The sequence below is a fragment of the Aquarana catesbeiana genome, linkage group LG06 (genome assembly GCF_042186555.1).
Source record: "Aquarana catesbeiana isolate 2022-GZ linkage group LG06, ASM4218655v1, whole genome shotgun sequence".
NCBI classification, from domain to species: Eukaryota; Metazoa; Chordata; class Amphibia; order Anura; family Ranidae; genus Aquarana; species Aquarana catesbeiana.
The window spans coordinates 309,286,986-309,308,800 of NC_133329.1; the positions used below are offsets into that span (position 1 = coordinate 309,286,986).

The 21,815-nt window shown below is 45.5% G+C and overlaps 1 protein-coding gene across 6 annotated transcripts in view; it reads right to left on the minus strand.

Moving 5' to 3' along the window:
* Window positions 1-11,543: 11,543 nt before the first annotated feature.
* Window positions 11,544-21,815, minus strand: part of MLPH (melanophilin) — a 120,825-nt gene continuing 110,553 nt past the window's right edge. For 2 of the 6 annotated variants that reach the window (XM_073633635.1, XM_073633636.1), the window contains exons 16-17: window positions 14,756-14,847; window positions 11,544-11,962 (exon numbers count right to left, since the gene is read on the minus strand). In XM_073633635.1, coding sequence (XP_073489736.1) covers window positions 11,939-11,962; window positions 14,756-14,847 — 116 coding nt within the window. In that variant the 3' untranslated portion in view covers window positions 11,544-11,938. The remainder of the gene's footprint in view (window positions 11,963-14,755; window positions 14,848-21,815) is intronic. The other 4 variants (XM_073633639.1, XM_073633637.1, XM_073633638.1 and 1 more) reach the window with 3 other exon arrangements.

The window sequence follows — 21,815 nt, forward strand, 5'->3', positions numbered from 1 at the left end:
AAAGATCAGCTTGTTATCAGGTTCCTCAAAGCGGCCATGAAGATTCGGCCCCCCGATTCGTTCCATGTTTCCAAGGTGGGACCTGCCGCTGGTACTGAAGGAGTTACTGAAGTCACCTCCGATATTGCCAGATTTTCCTGTAAAGAATTGCAAATTTTTCCAAGAGAGAGTTGTGTTACGTCCTTCTCCAAGTTTCCTGCCGAAGGTCTTTTCTGAGTTCCACTTTAATTGGCAGTCAGTTCTTCCAGCCTTTTCACCTTCACCTTTGGACCCGGAGGGGTCAGAACTGCACAAGTTGGACCTGAAGACCATGTTGCAGACGTATTTGGAGAGAACAAAAGCATTCAGAAAATCTAAGGCTCTTTTTATATATCCAAATGGCCCCAGAAGGGGCACGCCGTCCTCCCCGAGGGTCATTTCCTCATGGGTGGTGAAAACAATTTAGACGGCATACTCACTAGAAGGCCTCTCCCCTCCCCAGGAAATTCATGCACATTCAACCAGAGCAGTCTCGTCCTTCTGGACGGCCTGGTGCAAGGTATCAGCGGATGTGGTCTGTAAGGTGACAAGCTGGAGTTCTTCTTATGCCACGTACACAAGACCGGACTTTGACGCACTTTCCAACGGACTTTCCGAATGGACGGACTTGCCTACACACGATAAACCAAAGTCCGACGGATTCGTACGTGATGACGTACGACCGGAATAAAACAAGGAAGTTCATAGCCAGTAGCCAATAGCTGCCCTAGCGTCGGTTTATGTCCGTTGGACTAGCATACAGACGAGCAGACTTTTCGACCGGACTCGAGTCTGTCGGAAAGATTTGAAACATGTTTAATTTCTAGGTCCATCAAACTTTTGTGGAAAAAAAGTCAGCTGGAGCCCATGCGCAATCGAATTGTCCAACGGACTCCGGTTTGCCGGAGCAAGTATGCCGTAAAGTCGGGTCGTGTGTAAGCGGCATAACACTTTCATTAAGCATTACAAGCTGGATGTAGCATCTTCCCCATTAGGTCTCATGGGAACTTATGTATTGTCTTCTGCTCTATCTAGATGTTAATAAACTTATCTTTGGCAGCACCTGGTGTCTGAGTTTTTTTGTTTTACCTCTCTTTGTGTGTGCTAGTTAGGTCCCGAGGTTGTGCTGGCATGAGGCTGAGCCAGAAAAATGGAAAATTGTTATCCATACTTACCGTAATTTTCCTTTCCTGGCTCTGCCTCAGGACACCACTCACCCTCCCTGGACCATCGCAAGCTATTTTCAAGAACACCTGCACCAGGTACTGCCTGTCTTTTATCTATCTATACAGGGGTGTCCTATACGGCGTCAAGGGGCGGGGTTGACCTGAGGTTGTGCTGTCCCGAGGCAGAGCCAGGAAAGTAAAATTACCTTAAGTATGGATAACAATTTTCCATTATTAATACACTGCTTGAAGTGTAGTCGAAACAGTACACCACAGAATGCACTGTAGATATAGGCTACACTGGATGCAGAGTGTATATATATATATATATATATATATACACACACACATACAAGACTGTATATATATATATATATATATATATATATATATATATATATATATATATATATATATATAATTATTATTATACACAATTTATATAGCGCCAACAGTTTACGCAGCGCTTTACAATGTAGAGGGGGGACAGCACAATTACAGTACAGTTCAATACAGAAGTGACAGGAGGGCCCTACACATAGCGCTTACATTCTAAAGGGAGGAGGGTGGTGGTACAAAAGGTAATAGATGCAGGGAATGATTTGATGGGGGTGGCTTGGGGACAGTTGTTAGGTGGGTGTGAGATAGGCTTCCCTGATTAAGTGAGTTTTCAAGGATCTCCTAAAGGTGGACACGTTAGGGGCTGATTGGATACACCGGGGCAGGGAGTTCCAGAGGATGGGAGAGGCTCTGGAGAAGTCCTGAAGGCGAGCATGGGGTAACAAGGGAGCTAGAGAGCAGGAGGTCCTGGGAGGAGTAAAGGGGACGATTAGGGTGATATCTGCAGATGAGGTTGGCGATGTAGCTGGGGGCGATGTTGTGGATGGCATTGTTTGTTGTGGTTAGCATTTTGAATTTTATACAGTGGGGTAGGGGAAGCCAGTGAAGGGATTGGCAGAGAGGGGCAGCAGTCATGGATAGGTTAGTGAGGTGTATTAGCAGCAGCATTCATAATAGTCTGAAGGGGGGATAGCCTGCGTAAGGGTAGGCCATTAAGGAGAGAGTTGCAGTAGTCAAGGTGGGAAATAATCAAGGAGTGAATAAGTTGCTTTGTGGTGTCATTAGTCAGGAAGGGTCGAATTCTGGAGATGTTGCGGAGGTTAAGGAGGCAGGATTTAGCCAGTGATTGGATGTGGGGCTGAAGGAGAGGTCAGAGTCAAGGATTACACCCAGCACCCTGGTATGTGTGGAGGGACCAATGGTTGTGCTGTTGGGGGGGGGACTGGGAAGGAGGAAATATAACCAGCTCAGTTTTAGAAAGATTGAGTTTGAGAAAGTGGTGTGACATCCATACCGATATGTCATTCAGTAAGTTTGAGATCTGTGAGGAGATCGAGGGGGTGAGTTGAGGAGTGGAGAGATAGATCTGGGTGTCATTGGAGTAGAGGTGGTATTGGAAGCCATGGGAGAATATCAACTAGCCCAGGGAAGAGGTATAGCGCGAGAATAGGAGGGGCCCAAGGACGGAGCCTTGGGGTACCCCAACAGAGAGAGGAAGAGGAGCGGAGGAGATGGAGTTGTAAGTGACACTGAAAATGCACTGAGATAGGTAGGAGGAGAACCAGGATAAAGCAGAATCACAGAGGCCAAGGGAGTGTAGTTTGCTGAGGAGGAGCAGGTGGTCAACTGTGTCGAAGGCAGCAGAGAGGTCTAATGCCGCGTACACACAATCGGACATTCCGACAACAAAATCCCATGGTTTTTTTCCGATGGATGTTGGCTCAAACTTGTCTTGCATACACACGGTCACACAAAGTTGGTCGGAAATTCCGAACGTCAAGAACGCGGTGATGTACAACACGTACAACGAGCCAGGAAAAATGAAGTTCAATAGCCAGTGCTTCTCTTCTGCTTGATTCCGAGCATGCGTGGCACTTTGTGCATCGGAATTGTGTACACCTGATCGGAATTTGCTTGAACGGATTTTGTTGTCGGAAAATTTTAGAACCAGATCTCAGATTTTGTGCAACAGAAATTCCGATGGAAACTGTCTGATGGAGCCTACACATGGTCGGAATTTCCGACAAAAGGCTCCCATCGAACATTTTCCGTCGGAAAATCCGACCGTGTGTACGAGGCATAAGAGTATGAGTATGGAGCAATGGCCATTGCTTTTAGCAGTTAGTAGATCATTGGTGAGTTTTAGTAGGGCAGTTTCAGGGCAATAGGGCAATGTTGTGGTAGGAAGCCGGACTGTAGGGGTTGAGAAGGTTGTTGTCCATGAGGTAGCGACTTATTCGGTCATGGACAAGGCGTTCTATGAGCTTGGAGGCAAATGGGAGAAGGGAGATGGGTCCTAAGTTATTCAAACAGGTGGGGTCTAGTGAGGGTTTTTTAAGTATGGGGGTAACCAGTGCATGTTTGAGTGGGGAAGGAAAGGTGCCGGAGGAGAGGGAGAGGTTGAAGATGTGGGTTAGGGAGTTTAGGATAGAGTGGGAAGGTGGTCGCAGTAATTGTGAGGGGACAAGGTCCAGGGGACAGGTGGTGAGGTGGGCCATGGAGAGGAGTTTATCAACTTCATCGGTGGTAACTGGGTAGAAGGAGGAGAGTATTGAGTGTGGTGTTGGACCTGATGTGTTGGGTAGGGGAGGAAGTTGAATGCTGGATATCTCCTTGCGAATTGTGTCGATTTTGCCTTTGAAATGGTTGGCAATCTCTTGAGCGGTAAGCAAGTTGGCGGGTGGGGGCAGTGGGGGGTGAAGTAAGGAATTAAGGGTAGAAAAGAGTTGACGAGGTTTGGATGAGAGGGTTTTGATGAGAGTGTTGTAGTAGGTTTGTTTAGCAGTGTGGAGGCAGGAGTTGTATTTGAGAAGGGCAGATTTGTAGAGGGTAAAGTCTTGCAGGGATTTAGATTTACGCTATGCTCACTCAAGAGCACAGCTGCGTCTCTTGAGACTTCTGGTGTTGTCTGTTTGCCAGGGTTGTGGCAGATGGGGCCTGGTTCTACGTGTAGAAAGAGGAGCAAGTACGTCTAAGGAGGATGACATCATGTTGTTGGAGATGGAAGTGGCTAGGTTTGGCAGGAAAGGGGTGCGATTTTGTTGTAAAGGCCATCAGTAGCAGAATGAAGAAGGGTAGGGTTGAGGTTGCGAAGGTTTCTGAGGGTAGTGGTTTGTGGGATGGCAGCATTGGAGGTAGGAGACAAGGAGAGTGTGAAACGGATAAAGTTGTGAACAGAGAGAGAAAAGGGGGTGTTAGAGAGGTTGCGGGGAGTAAAGCGATGGGAGAATACGAGGTTGAGAGTATTGCTGTTGGAGTGAGTGGTGGTTTGTGTCCATTGTGTTAGGTTAAAAGAGGAGGTTAGGTTGAGCAGTTGAGAAGCGGTTGCAGTATTAACATTGATTAGAATGTTAAAGTCACCTAGGATGATGGCAGGTACTTCAGAGGAGAGAAGTAGGGTATCCATGCAGAAAAGTCACCCAGAAAGAGTGACACTGGTCCAGGAAGCCGATAAATTACTGTGACTCTCAGACAAGCTGGAGAGAAAAGACAAATGCAGTGCACTTCAAAAGAGCAGGGGGAAAGAGAGGGAGGTGTGGGAAGAACTTGTAAGGTGCATTGTGGGGAGAGGAGAAGTCCGACGCCACCTCCTTTTCGTCCACTGGGTCTGGTGGAGTGAGTCAAGAGGAGGCCACTGTGGGACAGGGCAGCTGAAGAGGTAGTGTTGAATTCCTGGAGCCAGGTTTTGGTAATAGCAAAAAGATTAAGGCCCCTTTCACACTGGGGCGGTGGGTGCATTGGCGGTAAAGTACCAGTTAATTTCGCTGCGCTATTCGGCCGTTAGTGGGGAGCTTTTACCCCCCGCTAGTGGCTGAGAAAGGGTTAAAACCACCGCAAAGCGCTGCTGCAGTAGTGCTATGCCAGCAGTATAGCCGCACTGCCCCATTAATTTCAATGGGCAGAAGCGGTGAAGGAGCGGTGTATACACCGCTCCTTCACCGCACCAAAGATGCTGCTAGCAGGACTTTTTTTAGCGCCCCGCCAGCGCACCGCTCCAGTGTGAAAGCCCTCGGGGCTTTCACATTGGAGAGACAGCAGCGGCTCTTTCAGGGCGCTTTGCAGGCACTATTTTTAGTGCTGTAGTGCCTCCAAAGCTCCCCAGTGTGAAAGGGGTCCAAGGGATTTGGAGAGGAAAAGGTAATTGACAGAAGCTAGTTTGTTGAAGACTGAGTGGGCATTCCAGAGGGCACATGAAAGAGGGGGGCTGACTTGTGGAATCAGGGGAATTGGGATGAGAAAGTGGGAGTTACGACTACTGTTAGAGGAGGTAGACAGCCAATTTTGGGGTGGGAATTGGGTGTGGGAGGGCCGGGGTTTGGTGTGATGTCCCCAGACATTAGGAGTAGTAGGAGGGTGAGGGTGGTAAGGCGGGAGTGGGATTTTTAGGAGGGCAGTGGAGTGGAAGTGGTGATACTGTGTGGGCTTAGAATGAGCAGGAGGTGATAAGTGCAGTAATATTGAGTGGGCAGAAAAGAGGGAGATATGTACAGGTTGCGGGCTGGAGAGGGGGGATAAAGAAATGAGAGTTTGAGGAGAGAGGACGTTATAGCAAAGATTAGTGTGAGCATGTTGGAGGGTGGGGAGATATTATATATATATATATATATATATATATATATATATATATATATATATATATAATTACACCGCCTGAAGTGTATTAGAAACAGTACACCTCGGAATGCACTGTAGATATAGGCTACACTGGATGCAAAGTATATATATATACACACACACACAAGAGACTGCGAGACTGTGTATGTATATATATATATATATATATATATATATATATATATATATATATATATATATTTATTAAGACAACGCCTGAAGTATGTTAGACACAGTATACAGAGACTGTATATATATATTAATACACTGCCTATACTGACTGAATATAGAGTAAACACTGAATATATTAGGAGGTGACTTACCATCTAGATAAAGGAAGGCCCGTAGACGTGGTGTATCTGGATTTTTCAAAAGCATTTCACACAGTTCCCCATAAACGTTTACTGTACAAAAAAAGGTCAGTTGGCATGGACCACAGGGTGAGTACATGGATTGAAACCTGGCTGCAAGGGTGAGTTCAGAGGGTGGTGTTAAATGGGGAGTACTCAGAATGGTCAGGGGTGGGTAGTGGGGTCCCACAGTGTTCTGTGCTGGGACCAATCCTATCTAATTTGTTCATAATCGACCTGGAGGATGAGGTAAACAGTTCAATCTCTGTATTTGCGGACAATACTAAGCTAAGCAGGGCAATAACTTCTCCGCAGGATGTGGAAACCTTGCAAGAAGATCTGAACAAATTAATGGGGTGGGCAACTACATGGCAAATGAGGTTTAATGTAGAAATATGTAAAATAATGCATTTGGGTGGCAAAAATATGAATGCAATCTATACACTAGGGGGAGAACCTCTGGGGGAATCTAGGATGGAAAAGGACCTGGGGGTCCTAGTAGATGATAGGCTCAGCAATGGCATGCAATGCCAAACTGCTGCTAACAAAGCAAACAGAATATTGGTATGCATTAAAAAAGGGATTAACTCCAGGGAAAGCGATAATTCTCCTGCTCTACAAGACTCTGGTCCGCCCACACCTGGAGTATGCTGTCCAGTTCTGGGCATCAGTCCACAGGAAGGATGTACTGGAAATGGAGCGAGTACAAAGAAGGGCAACAAAGCTAATAAAAGGTCTGTAGGATATTAGTTATGAAGAAATGTTGCAAGCACTGAACTAATTCTCTCTGGAGAAGAGACGCTTGAGAGGGTATATGATTTCAATTTACAAATACCGTACTGGTGACCCCACAATAGGTAAAAAACTTTTTCGTGGAAGGGAGTTTAACAAGACACGTGGCCACGCATTAAAATTAGAAGAAAAGAGGTTTAACCATAAACTACGTAGAGGGGTCTTTACTGTAAGAGCGGCAAGGATGTGGAATTCCCTTCGACAGGCGGTGGTCTCAGCGGGGGGTATTGATAGTTTCAAAAAGCTATTAGATAAGCACCTGAACGACCACAACATACAGGGATATACAATGTAATACTGACATATAATGACACACATAGGTTGGACTTGATAGACTTTTGTCTTTTTTCAACCTCACCCACCTATGTAACTATGTAACATATTACCTTCCCTGACAATACTGATATGTCAGGTTTAGGTTGGCAAAGCTGCTTATGTGAAAATGTACTAAGCAATTTAACATGTGCTTTCTTATATTATATATAGACTGTACATGTATTAAAGGCACATTCTGTCAAACATGAACATTTTGCATGTAAAATGACACAGAAGTTCTGGCCTACCTGCTATCCATGTCTTCAAATTCAGTTCAAGTTTTTAATAAAATAAAACCAGTTACTGTTATACTTGTCTGCTGAATGTTGCTGAAACCAAGCCTGTGATAATACAGGGTGATTTGTTCCCTGGTTTACAAAGGGAGCTGGGATGCAATAATGTGCCCTCTTGCACCCCTGTACCACACCGAGAAGCACAGTAAACAGGGCTGGGCATAAATAGCAGCTCTTTCTAACATTTGAGAAGGTGGTGTTCTGACAATTCCAGCGTACCTCCACACCTGGAGTAGTAGCACCTGCCTCAGGTAGATTTTTCCCTGTGTATGCTTTTTAAGGCAATATTTTCACATATGAGTAGCCTGTACCTTTTAGCAATGAATAAAACCAATCAAATTGTCTTTAACTGTATATCCATTTATTTATTTAACAAAGCAGACTTATGCAAATCAGTATACAGTGTATGGAATATACAGGAATAGTATACATGACACCTGTGTACGAGAAAAAGGAAACTGGCCATACACCAAGAGAAATTTGTTTAAAAATATTTTGTTCAATTTTGTATAGGGTAGTGAGTGTCAATTCAATGTTTTCGAAAGTAGTGACAAGAAAATTTGAAGGCGCAGGGAAAAACGCTTTTTCTGAATAAATGAAATTCTAATGCCCCGTACACACGGTCGGATTTTCCAACGGACCTTGTTGTCGGAAATTCCGACCGTGTGTGGGCTCCATCACACATTTTCCATCGGATTTTCCGACACACAAAGTTTGAGAGCAGGCGATAAAATTTTCTGACAACAAAATCCATTGTCGGAATTTCCGATCGTGTGTACACAAATCCGACGCACAAAGTGCCACGCATGCTCAGAATAAATAAAGAGATGAAAGCTATTGGCTACTGCCCTGTTTATAGTCCCGACGTACGTGTTTTACGTCACTGCGTTCAGAATGATCGGATTTCCCGACAACTTTGTGTGACCGTGTGTATGCAAGACAAGTTTGAGCCAACATCCGTCGGAAAAAATCCTAGGATTTTGTTGTCGGAATGTCCGATCAATGTCCGACCGTGTGTACGGGGCATAACTGTGAATGTGGTTTTTGGAAAACTGTACGTCTTGTAATGAAGCCTGTTTATTACATCTGGAATTTCATTCCAATAGCAGATCTGGCCTAAATTTTAAGGGCTTTAGAAATAACTGAAAAAAATGAGTGCTCAAATGATTTTTCAGAATCTCTGTAGAAACAAAAATCTAACCATGTAGGGCTTTCATCAGATTAAGGTTGGTGTATGAGCAGAAAAGATAAGCAGACACAACAAACAATGATGTTCTTTGGTTTTTCTAACCATGTTAACCTCAGAGCAGTAACATGTTTATTCAGCAAAGCCTTGAATGACTTAATCTTGCCATTTCTGCCATTTCTGACAGATCAAGCTAGAACTTATTAATGCTTTTTTAGCACTAGCAGATGACTGCTGTAATACTAATTGGGAACATCTAAATGTGCATCACTTACAAAACCAAAACACTTCCTATTTCCTTATTTTGTCCCATCTTGTCATCTTGGCCTTCATATGGCAGTTATGGCATACAACATACGTTCTGATGCATCTGGAAGATTTTCTGTAGGATTTTCTTCATTCATCTTTACACTGTTGATTTCAGTTTACAGTATGCACATTCTTCACTTGAGCTCTCCAATTACAAATGGCAGTGGCACTGCAAAACAATACTGGTTCTTCTGGCTTGGCCACATTTTGTGTATGTCCATGGGTAAGCATACTTTATAAGCCAAGCTTGCTTTTCACAGGAGTACAAAGACAAGTGTGTCTTGCCTATAGTCAAGCATGGTGGTGGGAGTGAAATGGTCTGGGGCTGCATGAGTGCTGCCGGCACTGGGGAGCTACAGTTCATTGATGGAACCATGAATGCCAACATGTACTGTGACATACTGAAGCAGAGCATGATCCCCTCCCTTCTGAGACTGGGCCACAGGGCAGTATTCCAACATAACAACCCCAAACACACCTCCAAGACGACCACTGCCTTGCTAAAGAACCTGAATGTAAAGGTGATGGACTGGCCAAGAATGTCTCCAGACCTAAACCCTATTGAGCCTCTGTGGGGCATCCTCTAAAGGAAGGTGGAGGAGCGCAAGGTCTCTAACATCCACCAGTTCTGTGATGTCATCATGGAGGAGTGCGAGAGGACTCCAGTGGCAACCTGTGAAGCTCTGGTGAACTCCATGCCCAAGAGGGTTAAGGCAGTACTGAAAAATGATGGTGGCCACACAAAATATTGACACTTTGGGCCCAATTTTGGACATTTTTACTTAGGGGTCTACTCACTTTTGTTGCAGCGGTTTAGACATTAATAGCTGTGTGTTGAGCTATTTTGAGGGGACAGAAAATTTACATTGTTATACAAGCTGTACACTCACTACTTTACATTGTAGCAAAGTGTTATTCCTTCAGTGTTATCACATGAAAAGATATAATAAAATATTTACAAAAATGTGAGGGGTGTACTCACTTTTGTGAGATACTGTAAATATATATATATATAAATTCTGCTTGAAAAACTAACACAGATCTGATCAGAATGGCCCTGTGATAGGGTCTGTAGTTTGTAAGAGATAACAATTTTCTTACTTAGTAGCACATTAGCACTGCTAATATCCTGCGTTCTCTTTGCAAACATCTCATGTCTACATACTGTACATGTACTACAGCAACTGCTGCACATCAAACCTTTCTGTCAGGTTTCCTGACAGAAGTGAAACATGCCTACATATTGTACATAAGTATGGCCACTTTTAGTGTTCATGGGAAGATCTTGTAACAAGGTGACAAAGCAGAAAAGCATTGGGGAGATAGGGACAGAGTGTTGTCACTCTATAACAGGAAGTGCCTGCTCAAGAACCTTAGTTTCAAGAGTACTGCATATTATTTTAATTAAGGTTGAAGATTCAAAGCTGAACTACAGGTAGATATAAAGAGACAGATCAGTGCAGGCTTGCTTTAATTAATACACCAACATAAGCAGCAGCAGAAGGAGCCAGTCAATTTTGCTGCAGTGTTCGTGTGCTAACAAGGGACATGCTGATGACAGGAGAGGGCAGAGTGACAGACATGAGCTTATCAGTCTGCTATGCCTCTTTTCACTGACCAGTCACAAGCTGATGGACAAGACCTGTAAATATTGCTTTACTGCAGAAGTCTTCTGGCTTTCCAACAAGACTTTGGAGTACAACAAGGCTGTGTATATCCCAGAATTGGATGGACAGAAATATAAATACTTTGGCAGCTAAAACAGCTCCCATATATGTAGTTGATGTGTGCATTAAGCTATATGCCTAAAGTTCAGCTTTGAAAATATTAATAATTAGTTTAGAAGCTACTTTCACATGCTAAAACGTTTATGAGATTACCTAAAGTTTAAACGTCACATTGTTTTAAAAGTCAACTCTAACAGAGCTCCACGTTAGCCGGGAAGTTTAGCATTCTGCATTTAAGCTGAAGTCCATGCATCCTTTCATTTAAATTGTTCATCTGGGCCAAGCTGACCCAAGCAAACTATCTCCATAACTAAGTTAATCTGCCGCTCTCAGTGCTGTAGCATACTGTACAGCATTAGCTACATACAACATGCAGCACTGTGTTCTGGAAGCATCACAAACAACTCCCCATCTGCTGTTGGAACCAAATTGAAGCCTTGTTTTTTTAATCAAAGATTACAAGGCTTCTTCTGATTGGCCAAGGTAGAAATCATGACACCATCTGTTCACCTCTTCAACTTAGCCAATCAGAGGAAGCCTTGTCTTCATTGTTAAAAAAACAAGGCTTCCTCTGAATGGCTGAGAAGCACTTAGCCTGACTGTTATTCCTGTAGCAGATGGGAAGCCACTCATAATGTTGCCACAACACAGCGCTGCATACTGTATGTAGTTAATGCTATGACATTATGATACAGTGCTGACAGTGACAAAATAACTTAGCTATGGAAATTGTTCATTTGGGTCAGCTTGGCCCAAACAACCTATTTAAAGTGAAAGAAACCATGGATTTAGGCTTTAAGGCTACTGGTACATCCTGAAAAAGCTCAGAAGTCGCACGTCTTGTAAAAAGTAGCTGTATAACTCTCCAATCTCTCAATACCGAATATTCTAACGCTATCAAATTATATATATGATAGACAGCACCATACGAAGGTTATTATATTTAGGTTTACTAACATGCCCTACATATTCCAGAAAAAAGTATGGTGTGGTGTGCTGTATACAGTAGTGTGTTTCAGCTATAAGCTAGTTTAGAGATTGCTGTATGAAGAAATCCAGTTAGATGTAATGCAGACGAAGCCATACAATGTGTCAAGAGCTTCTTGTTTCATCTCAGGTTGAGAACAGGTCTCTGCAAGACACATACAAAATGATGATTTTTCTGTAATCACATACACTGTACACATCTTCGGTGAAGTGCTTCTCAAACTTGTCATTCATCCAAAGTATAATTTTTCATTTACACAAGAGGATTAATCAGACATCTACAACTACTACTACCACCATTGATCCACCTCGGCTAATCCATACATGTATTCCCAGAAAAAAAAAAGTTGGGGAACTGGTGAGTTAGCTTTTGCTTGGATTCCATAAATGTCTTTTTTTTTTTTTTTTACCTCAAGTCATTTTTATTGAAGATCTTTGTATACATTTTTTTCTTTAAAGTAGCTGTAAAGTTAATTTATCATATCCCCATTTTTGAGTACATAGGTGTATATACTGTTCCTTTTGTAAAGCCGAATTTATAGTTGTAAACAATATTGCTACTCGTGTTGAATCCAGCTCACATACTGCGGGTCACACGATCTCTATCATGCCAGAGTGATTCACAGACCTGCGGATGGGTGTGTACAGGGCGGGGCACATGTCATTGCAGGAAGTGATGTAATGCCGCTGAGTGTCCTCATTTCCAAGGCAACCATACCTGGCAGCATTATGTCACCTCCCCCTTTCCCCAGCTAAGGGCAGGCTGATTCACAACACAATTGTTGGAGGGTTGGCTGTCAATCAAAAGAGAAGAGATGGGGGGGGGGGGGGGGTCTTACTCTGACCACGGAAGATAGAGGCACGCTGTGTGAGTGCACAACCTGCCTCTATCAAACAGTGGAATGACAGAGGACATAAACTAACCACACTAGCATGATCAGCTGCCATGCTTAAAGAGGAATTAAACTTCCTCTGCAAACTTTTACATGTAGGTAAGCCTATAATAAGGCTTACCTATAGGTATTGAAAATTTCTCCTAAACCTGTACAGTTTGGGAGATATTTCCAGTGCATGCAGCCAGTGATATCACTGGCGCATGCACTCTGAATGAACGGCCCACGTGTGCCATTCCTTCTGAGCCAGTGCCGTGAATGGCGGCTGCCAAGTGTAAACGTGGGAGTGACGTCATCATGATTCTGGCCAATCACAGCGCCGGAGCCCGTGAACCCAGAAGAAGTTCCAGGAAAGATGTTGACCGTGACAGCGGTGTGTGGGGGAACCGCTGCAACAGCTTCGTTTTAAGGTAAGTACTTCATAATGAGCTAGTATGCGATGCATGCTAGCTCATTATGCCTTTGTCTTGCAGGTTTTTTTTGGGAGGGGAATTTTTTTCAGAGGTTTACAACCTCTTTAATGTGGTCAGTTTACTACCAGGAAGAAGGGAACTGGCAGGATCAACCAGTTAATACAGAATCACTGCAGTCACAAAGAAAATAATATTAAGGATCTCATTGGAACCCCTTAAAATATGGTTTTTTTTTTATTTCTAAGTTTACAAACACTTTAAGCTGAGCTCCAACTTTACCCTTTTTCTTGCACAGTTGTACCAGCTCCTCTTCTGTACTTACTCTACAACTACTACTATTGAACCACCTGAGCTAATGTACACATGGTATTCCCAGAACTCTCCTGTACTGAAATTGCATACTCCAATTTATTTGCACATTGTGAACTTCTCACAGTGTGCATCATCTAATTCTTATCTTCCCAAACTTACTGTCCCCAACCTGCCCCTTTCACTCACAGGAATTCAATATTTTCAATCATGGAGGCTCAGCATCTCATGTGGGAGGTCTGCATGCAAATACAGCCTGTCTAGGAATGCCCACTCCTCTAGACTGACATCCACCCATCAATGCATTTGATAATTGTGTAACTCCTCCCAAGAGCCAGCCCACTGCTTGCATTAAAGTGGTTGTTAAGCCACTCAATGACATTGCTATAATCAGCTCTGCTATATTAAATAATGTCCTCAGTGTATGTGTTTTTTAAAAGAAATGCCGCTGTGTACCTGATTTCATATCGCCAATCGCACTCACGTGACAGGCCGCCTCTCTCGATCTGACAGCATCAGCGGGCAGGGCTGAGAAAACTCCACTGACGTCAGCCAGGGGGTGAGAAGCTGCCGGTCACGTGAGCGCCGATCGGCACTATGAAATGAGGTACACAGAGGCATTAAAAAAAAAAAAAAACACATGGGGAAATTATTTAATATAACAGAGGGGATTGTAGCAATGCCATTGCGTTATGATAGCAGCAGGAGGGGAAGACTGGGGGGTGGACGGAGCTGACAGGCAGGGAGGGAGGAGGAGAGCAGAGAGGAATTCTGCAGATGTCGGAGGCATGTAAACTGACCACGGTGTCAGGGCTCAACAGCCATGATAAACCTTGGTCAGTTTACAGGGGGTAGGGCATAGCCAAGCAGGATCAGCCAAGTTTTTTAGGTTATACAGGGGGCCAAATGACACAGCACAAGCCCTGTGCTGTATAACATGCTTTAAGGAAACAGAATCCATTTTTTTTTTTAGGGTTACAAACACTTTAAGGCTGAGGTCTTTTGATGGGAGTATAGAGGTAGTGTGCTGTGATGTTTTCAGCAACCTGCTGGTCCCTCCCACCAGCCAGGATTTGACTGCATTGCATAGAGAAGCACAAAGACCCATAGATTATATTACTGGGTCCAAATCTGGGCAGTCTCCATGTCCATGTTAAACCATTTGGTGTTGGAGGACAAACATTTTTAAGTTATGAGTTTTCAGGCTTCATATACGAGTCTGGATACTGGTATGTAAAATCTGAATGCCTTATTTTTACACTCAAAGTATCTGGACACATCACCCATATTTCTTAATTTTAAACAGTATTATATGGCTCTTACGGCAAAGATACGATCTGCCCTTTTGTTCTTTCCATTTGGATTGCGCTGGGTTAAGGAGCCTCGATAAATAGAATTTCTATCAATGGACCCATCTGAAAAGACAGAGTGATAATAAAGCTTGACAAGATGCAAAAAAAAAATAATAATTAGTATTTAATATGAAAGAATTCAAAAATCAATTTTTAGCTGAATTCTTTCATCTATTTTTAAAAAGAGAAGTGGGGAGATTTAAAAAAAAAAACAGACAATCATACTCACCTAGTTGGATGCAGCACTGATCCATGCTGCAGCTAGCCCTCGCTTGCTCTAAGGACTGTCAGTCACCTGCTCTCTGCTCTGCCCCTGTAGAGCAGCTGGCTCAGTCTCCCAGTGGCTCGCTAAGAGGCAGAGCCAGCTGGCAGTCCAGGCTTTCGGGTGGATCCCAGCTGTAAAGTAGTGATCTTTCCAGAGCCTGGACAGGCTGAGTCACAGGAGCCCATTTGGTTTATAGGAGAAGTAGGGCCAAAATAGCTTTGGTCATACTTTCTTACTCCTTTATTAACCCCTTCCCATCTGCTACAGCTACAGCAGGGCTACAGCGTGGAGCTACATTGCCGAGAGGGCACCAATAGACGTCCTACCCTTTGTACGCTCCCCGCGCGCCCCCCTGCAGGACGTGCAGGGTGCGCACTCTGTGATCACTGAGTCAATGAGACTTAGTTGATCACAGATCGGAGTAAGGGGCCACATGATCAGCTGTCAGCCAATGACAGCTGATCACATGATATAAAACGAAGATCGGTAATCTGTTTTTTTTTTTCTCCTCACGCTGACAGTGTTCATACTCTGTATGAACAGACGATCTGTCAGTTCTCCCCTCAGAGAACCGGAAACTGTGTGTTTACACACACAGTTCCAGGTTCTCCGTGTGCCCCGAGTGATCGCGGGAGCCCGGTGGTGATCGAGACTGCTAGGCACTCGCATCGGCTCGAGGAGCGAGCGGGGGGCACGCACGCGCCCCCTAGTGGCCACAGGGCGAAGCGACGTTACATAACGTCGTTTCGCCCAGCCGTACCATTCTGCCGTAGTACAAGTTAAAATAATTTTTTTTGCTAGAAAATTACTTAAAACCCCCAATCATTATATATTTTTTTCTAACACCCTAGAGAATAAAATGGCGGTCATTGCAATATTTTCTGTCACACTGTATTTGCGCAGCAGTCTTACAAGCACACTTTTTTTGGAAAAAATACACTTTTTAGAATTAAAATTTAGGACAACAGTAAAATTAGCCCAATTTTTTTTTTTATATTGTGAAAGATAATGTTACGCTGAGTAAATTGATACCCAACATATCACGCTTCAAAATTGCGCCCGCTCATGAAATGGCGACAAACTTTTACCCTTAAAAATCTCCATAGGCGATGTTTAAAAAATTCTACAGATTGCATGTTCTGAGTTACAGAGGAGTTCTAGGGCTAGAATTATTGCTCTTGCTCTAATGATCGCGATTTCATATGCGAGCATTGCTCACGTATGCGTTCACTTCTGCACACGATTTTGGTGGGACAGGGCGCGTTACATTTTTTTTTTCTTATTTATTTTACTTTTTATTTTTTATTTGTACACTGTTCTTTAAAAAAAATAAAAAATGGTGTCACTTTTATTCCTATTACAAGGAATGTAAACATCCCTTGTAATAGAAAAAAGTATGACAGGACCTCTTAAATATGAGATCTGGGGTCAAAAAGACCTCAGATCCCATATTTACACTAAAATGCAATAAAAATACATAAATAAATAAAATTTGTTTGGAAAAAAATGTCCCTTTCAGAGCTATGGGCGGAAGTGATGTTTTGACGTCGCTTCCGCCCTGCAATGGTATGGAGCCGAGCGGGGGCAATCTTCCCCTCAGTCAGCTCCATACCACAGACCGAGAAGGATCCGATAGCTTCTGCCGCTGCTGAAGGCTCCGGTATGCGGCAGAGGGCACCGAAGAGCAGCGGGAGGGGGGGTGCTCCCACCATTGCCGCTCCCGCCACTGATAAAAGTGATCTTGCGGCGAATCTGCCGCAGAGACCACATTTATCTGAAAGCCGACCCCCCTCTAAAGAAGAGGATACCGGAGTTATGGTAGCTAGCTGCTGCCATAACAACGATATCCCTCTTCAAACAGCCGACGTATAACAACGACGGGCAGTCGGAAAGTGGTTAAAAAGTACCACATTACCCTTTTGCAGCCATAAGACTTTAGGGCTAGCTTTTGAATAGCTCTCTATGGAGCCGTTCACATATCTCCGGAGCGGCTGCGGAGCGCACTGCACAGAAACGCTGTGCGTCTTTGGCTCTGTTTCAGGGCCGAATTCAGGCAAAGATTTGTCCCTAATTCATCCCTGAACCGGAGAATAGGGACACACGGTGTTCCTGTGCGATCCGCAGCCAGTTCCAGTGTGAACCGAGCCTTAAATACATCAAAGGGTTTAATTAAGGTTCAGGAGAGCAGTTTTTTTCAATATGAAATCAAAATCATGAACACGAGGACATGACCTCAAAATAACTTAAGGAAAGTTCAAAACTAATCTTAGAAAGTATTATTTTACTGAGTTGATGCTTGGAATAAACTGCAGAGCAGCAGAGGTAGTCAGACGGTCAACAGTAAATGCTTGGGACAAACATAGAACTATAGTCAGACAATAAAGTTAACGAAAAAACAAATAAAAAATTGGCTCGATGGACTACCTGGTCTTCTGCAGTCACTTTTCTATATCTCTATATTTCTATGGTACTGAAAACTTGTGCTGAATCTTCTCACCAAATGCTGCCAACCCTCAATTAACGTAATTTATAAATGTAGTAACTCTTGCCTTCCACTAAGTGCTAACTATCATGCAGTAAAGAAGAACAGTGACTTCAGTTTAAGAACTGTAAAAATTAGTGAGATAATCCTCCATGAAGATGGGGCCCATAGTGAGGTTAATTAAAGTCCTTACAGGTCAGGCTGCTCCATCTATTTATAGTAACATATTAAAGTTTAGCTACAGAGTAAAACGTATGAATGAGGAAGCTTTGTTATCTGGATCCACAGGACTAAATAGCGGTGGGCTTTGGTTGTAGCTTGTTACTAGGAAAAAAAATGAAACAAGTGATAATTTGCCTCCACATGCAGGCAAGGAGAAAAAAGCTACAAATTTCAAAGACTTGAGCAGCAACTGGCAGAATTTGATTATTTGCCAAACATATATGTATAAAAATGGCCCTTGTAGCAACCAACTAGCAGACAAATGTATTGCTTTAACTACTCTAGATCCAAGATATTTAAGTTTTAGGCTGGGTTCACACCATTGCGAAATGGATGCGGACATTGCGAATTAGATGCGGCTTCTCCGCATTCAATTTGCAATAGCAGGAGATTTTGACTGGCTCTCCATGGAGCCGGTTCACATACCTCCGCAGCAGGTCCAGTGCATTTTGGTCCATTTCAGGTCCGAAATCAGCCCAAAATTTGGGCTGAAATCGGACCTGAAAGGGTGAACCAGGACGCACCAGACCCCTGCTGCGAGACGGATGCAGTGATGGTGTGAACCCAGCCTAAATCATTCAATATTCCTCCCTTTCTCATCCAAACCATCGTAAATGTGGGCTGTAGGAGTCATCTGCAAAGCCATTTCCAGTAATTCATAAAGTTGTGCACTAGGTCTGCCGAAACCAAAAATTCAGGATGCACTTGGCCAAAACTTAAACTGAAAATGACCATTTAAACGCACCTTCCTGTTGAAATGCAGTGAAGACGCAGCAAGAATGCATCAATAACGCATCCATGTTAAGTTTTTGCTGCGGTTTTTGAGTCACATGACCTATGAAAAACACATGATAAGCACAATAAAATCGTGGAAAAATCGCGTGTGTTTTGGGTGCCAATATCGTGCCTTCTTCTTCTTTATCAGCAAAATGACAAAAACACCAGTTTCACACGCTGAAATTTCGGTGCATTTCTAGTATGTACCTTTTTCCCTGCATTGCAACTCAGCTGCCTTTTCATTCCCAGGATTGATAATAAATCAATTTCAGTGTAACAAATTGATAAAAATAAGTTTTATTCTAGATAGGGAGTTATACCCTGCTAGCTGATTATAGAAACAGCTGCATGCATAGTATATAACTTTCTCTCATAAACTGAACACTATCAGCATGGAGACAAATAACTGGATAGTTTGCATAGCTGCCAACTGTCCCGAATTTCCCGGGACATTCCCGGGACTTGGACTTCATTCCCGGATTTGTGGCGTCCCGGCAAATGTCCCGAAAAATTCGGTTCCGGTTTTTGAAACCGCCGCCGCTGCCGCCGCCGCCGCCGCTAGAGGTCGGCGGCCGGCGGAGACATTGTCTCCGCCGGCCGCCATTTTGTTGGAGTTCAGGAAGACGGCTGGGGGGGGGGGCTAGACGAAGCTTCTGCGTCGCCGCCCACCCCCTGCCCCGCTCCGCCTCGGCCCGCCCCGCTCCGCCTCGGCCTGCCTCGGCCCGCCTCGCCTCGGCCCGCTCCGCTCCGCCTCGCCCCGCCTCGCCTCGGCCCGCCCCGCCTCGCCCCGCCTACCCCCCGCCCCGCTGCCAGTCTGATATGGAAAGGGGCGGGGGTTCTAGGTGGGGGGTGAGCGCGCGCACCGCTGTGGGACACGATGTGAGTGGGGGGGGGGGGCACAGGGGACACCTGATGTGAGGGGGGGGGGCACTGGGGACACCTGTGATGTGAGGGGGGGGGCACTGGGGACACCTGATGTGAGGGGGGGACACCTGATGTGAGGGGGGGACACCTGATGTGAGGGGGGGACACCTGATGTGAGGGGGGGGCACTGGGGACACCTGATGTGAGGGGGGACACCTGATGTGAGTGGGGGGGGCACTGGGGACACCTGATGTGAGTGGGGGGGGGCACTGGGGACACCTGATGTGAGTGGGGGACACCTGATGTGAGTGGGGGACACCTGATGTGAGGGGGGGGGCACTGGGGACACCTGATGTGAGGGGGGACACCTGATGTGAGTGGGGGGGGCACTGGGGACACCTGATGTGAGTGGGGGGGGGCACTGGGGACACCTGATGTGAGTGGGGGACACCTGATGTGAGGGGGGGACACCTGATGTGAGGGGGGGACACCTGATGTGAGGGGGGACACCTGATGTGAGTGGGGGGGGCACTGGGGACACCTGATGTGAGGGGGGGACACCTGATGTGAGTGGGGGGGGCACTGGGGACACCTGATGTGAGGGGGGGACACCTGATGTGAGGGGGGGGGCACTGGGGACACCTGATGTGAGTGGGGGGGGCACTGGGGACACCTGATGTGAGTGGGGGGGCACTGGGGACACCTGATGTGAGGGGGGGGGCACTGGGGACACCTGATGTGAGGCGGGGGCACTGGGGACACCTGATGTGAGGCGGGGGCACTGGGGACACCTGATGTGAGGGGGAGCTCCGCCGGGGACTCCTGGTGTGAGGGGGGGCTCCGCCGGGGACTCCTGGTGTGAGGGGGGCTCCGCTGGGGACTTCTGATGTGAGGGGGGCTCCACTGGGGACTTCTGATGTGAGGGGGGCTCCACTGGGGACTTCTGATGTGAGGGGGGCTCCACTGGGGACTTCTGATGTGAGGGGGGCTCCACTGGGGACTTCTGATGTGAGGGGGGCTCCGCTGGGGACTTCTGATGTGAGGGGGGCTCCGCCGGGGACTCCTGATGTGAGGGGGGCTCCGCTGGGGACTTCTGATGTGAGGGGGGCTCCGCCGGGGACTCCTGGTGTGAGGGGGGCTCCGCTGGGGGCACCTGATGCAAGGACGGACTCTGCTCGGACATCTGAAGCAAGGACGGACGGCTGGTGGCAGGCGACGTGGCAGGTGACACGCTCAGGGATCCCACTGATTCTGCATTATGGTGAGTTGAATGATTTCATTTTATATTACAATGTAATAATAGAAATAATGCGCTTCAATCATCCTGACACCATAACAACCATGGTGCCGGGATGATTGAAGCATTAACACCAGGTGTTTGGAGTATCTTTATCTGCTGATTGTTAAACTTTCTAGAATACACATATTTTTATTGTGTAGGATCTGGGGCTGCTGTCCCGTCATTTCCCTCTCTCTCCCCCTCTCCCCCCCCTCTCCATCCCTCATTCATTTCGGACTCTAACCACACCCTCTAGAGCCACGCCCATTTAAGCCACGCCCACAATTTCACGTAAACCACGCCCATTTTTCGGCGCGGCGCGCTTCGCGCGCCGCACTTGTCTGTTTTTGATAGGCCACGCCTGCTGGTGAATGCCCCGCCCCCTAATTATTGGACAGCTCCGCCTACAGCCACAAAAGTGTCCCACATTTTTTTTTTACAATGTTGGCAACTATGAGTTTGCTGAAATAGAAAGATAGTTTGATTGGATACAAAGATAAGGAAAATAATTCTCAATATATTGGCTGTGTCAGATGAATTGAGAGTACATTTTTTATCAGGGAAGAGCAGTAGAAGGAATATTCTGTGAAGACCCCAATGCTCTAGGCCAGGGGTAGGCAACCTTAGAGAGATGGAGATCTACTTGAACAACGTCCTGTTGTTAGGGCCAGTTCACACCAGATTGCGATGCCAGAAAGGCATGTTCCATGTGTGTTTCCTGCACCGTGTTCAAAACGCAAGGCCTTTGTAATCTACTGCAGGTGATGATACATTATGTACCCCAAATGTAGATTGTAAACGCAGTGGACATAAAAAAAAAGTATTACAAGAGAGTGCAGGGTTTGGGAGTGCGTTACACTCAAAATTCAGGGTTCAGGAGTGCGTTACGCTCAAAATGCAGGTTTCAGGAGTGTGTTAGACTCAGAATGCAGGGATCAGGGGTGAGTTGCGCTCAGAATGCAGGAATCAGAGGTGAGTTGCGCTCAGAATGCAGGGTTCAGGGGTGAGTTGCGCTCAGAATGCAGGGTTTAGGGGTGCATTTCGCTCAGAATGCAGGGATAAGGGGTGCATTGCGCTCAGAATGCATGGATCAGGGGTGCGTTGCACTCAGAATGCAGGGATCAGGGGTGCGTTGCGCTCAG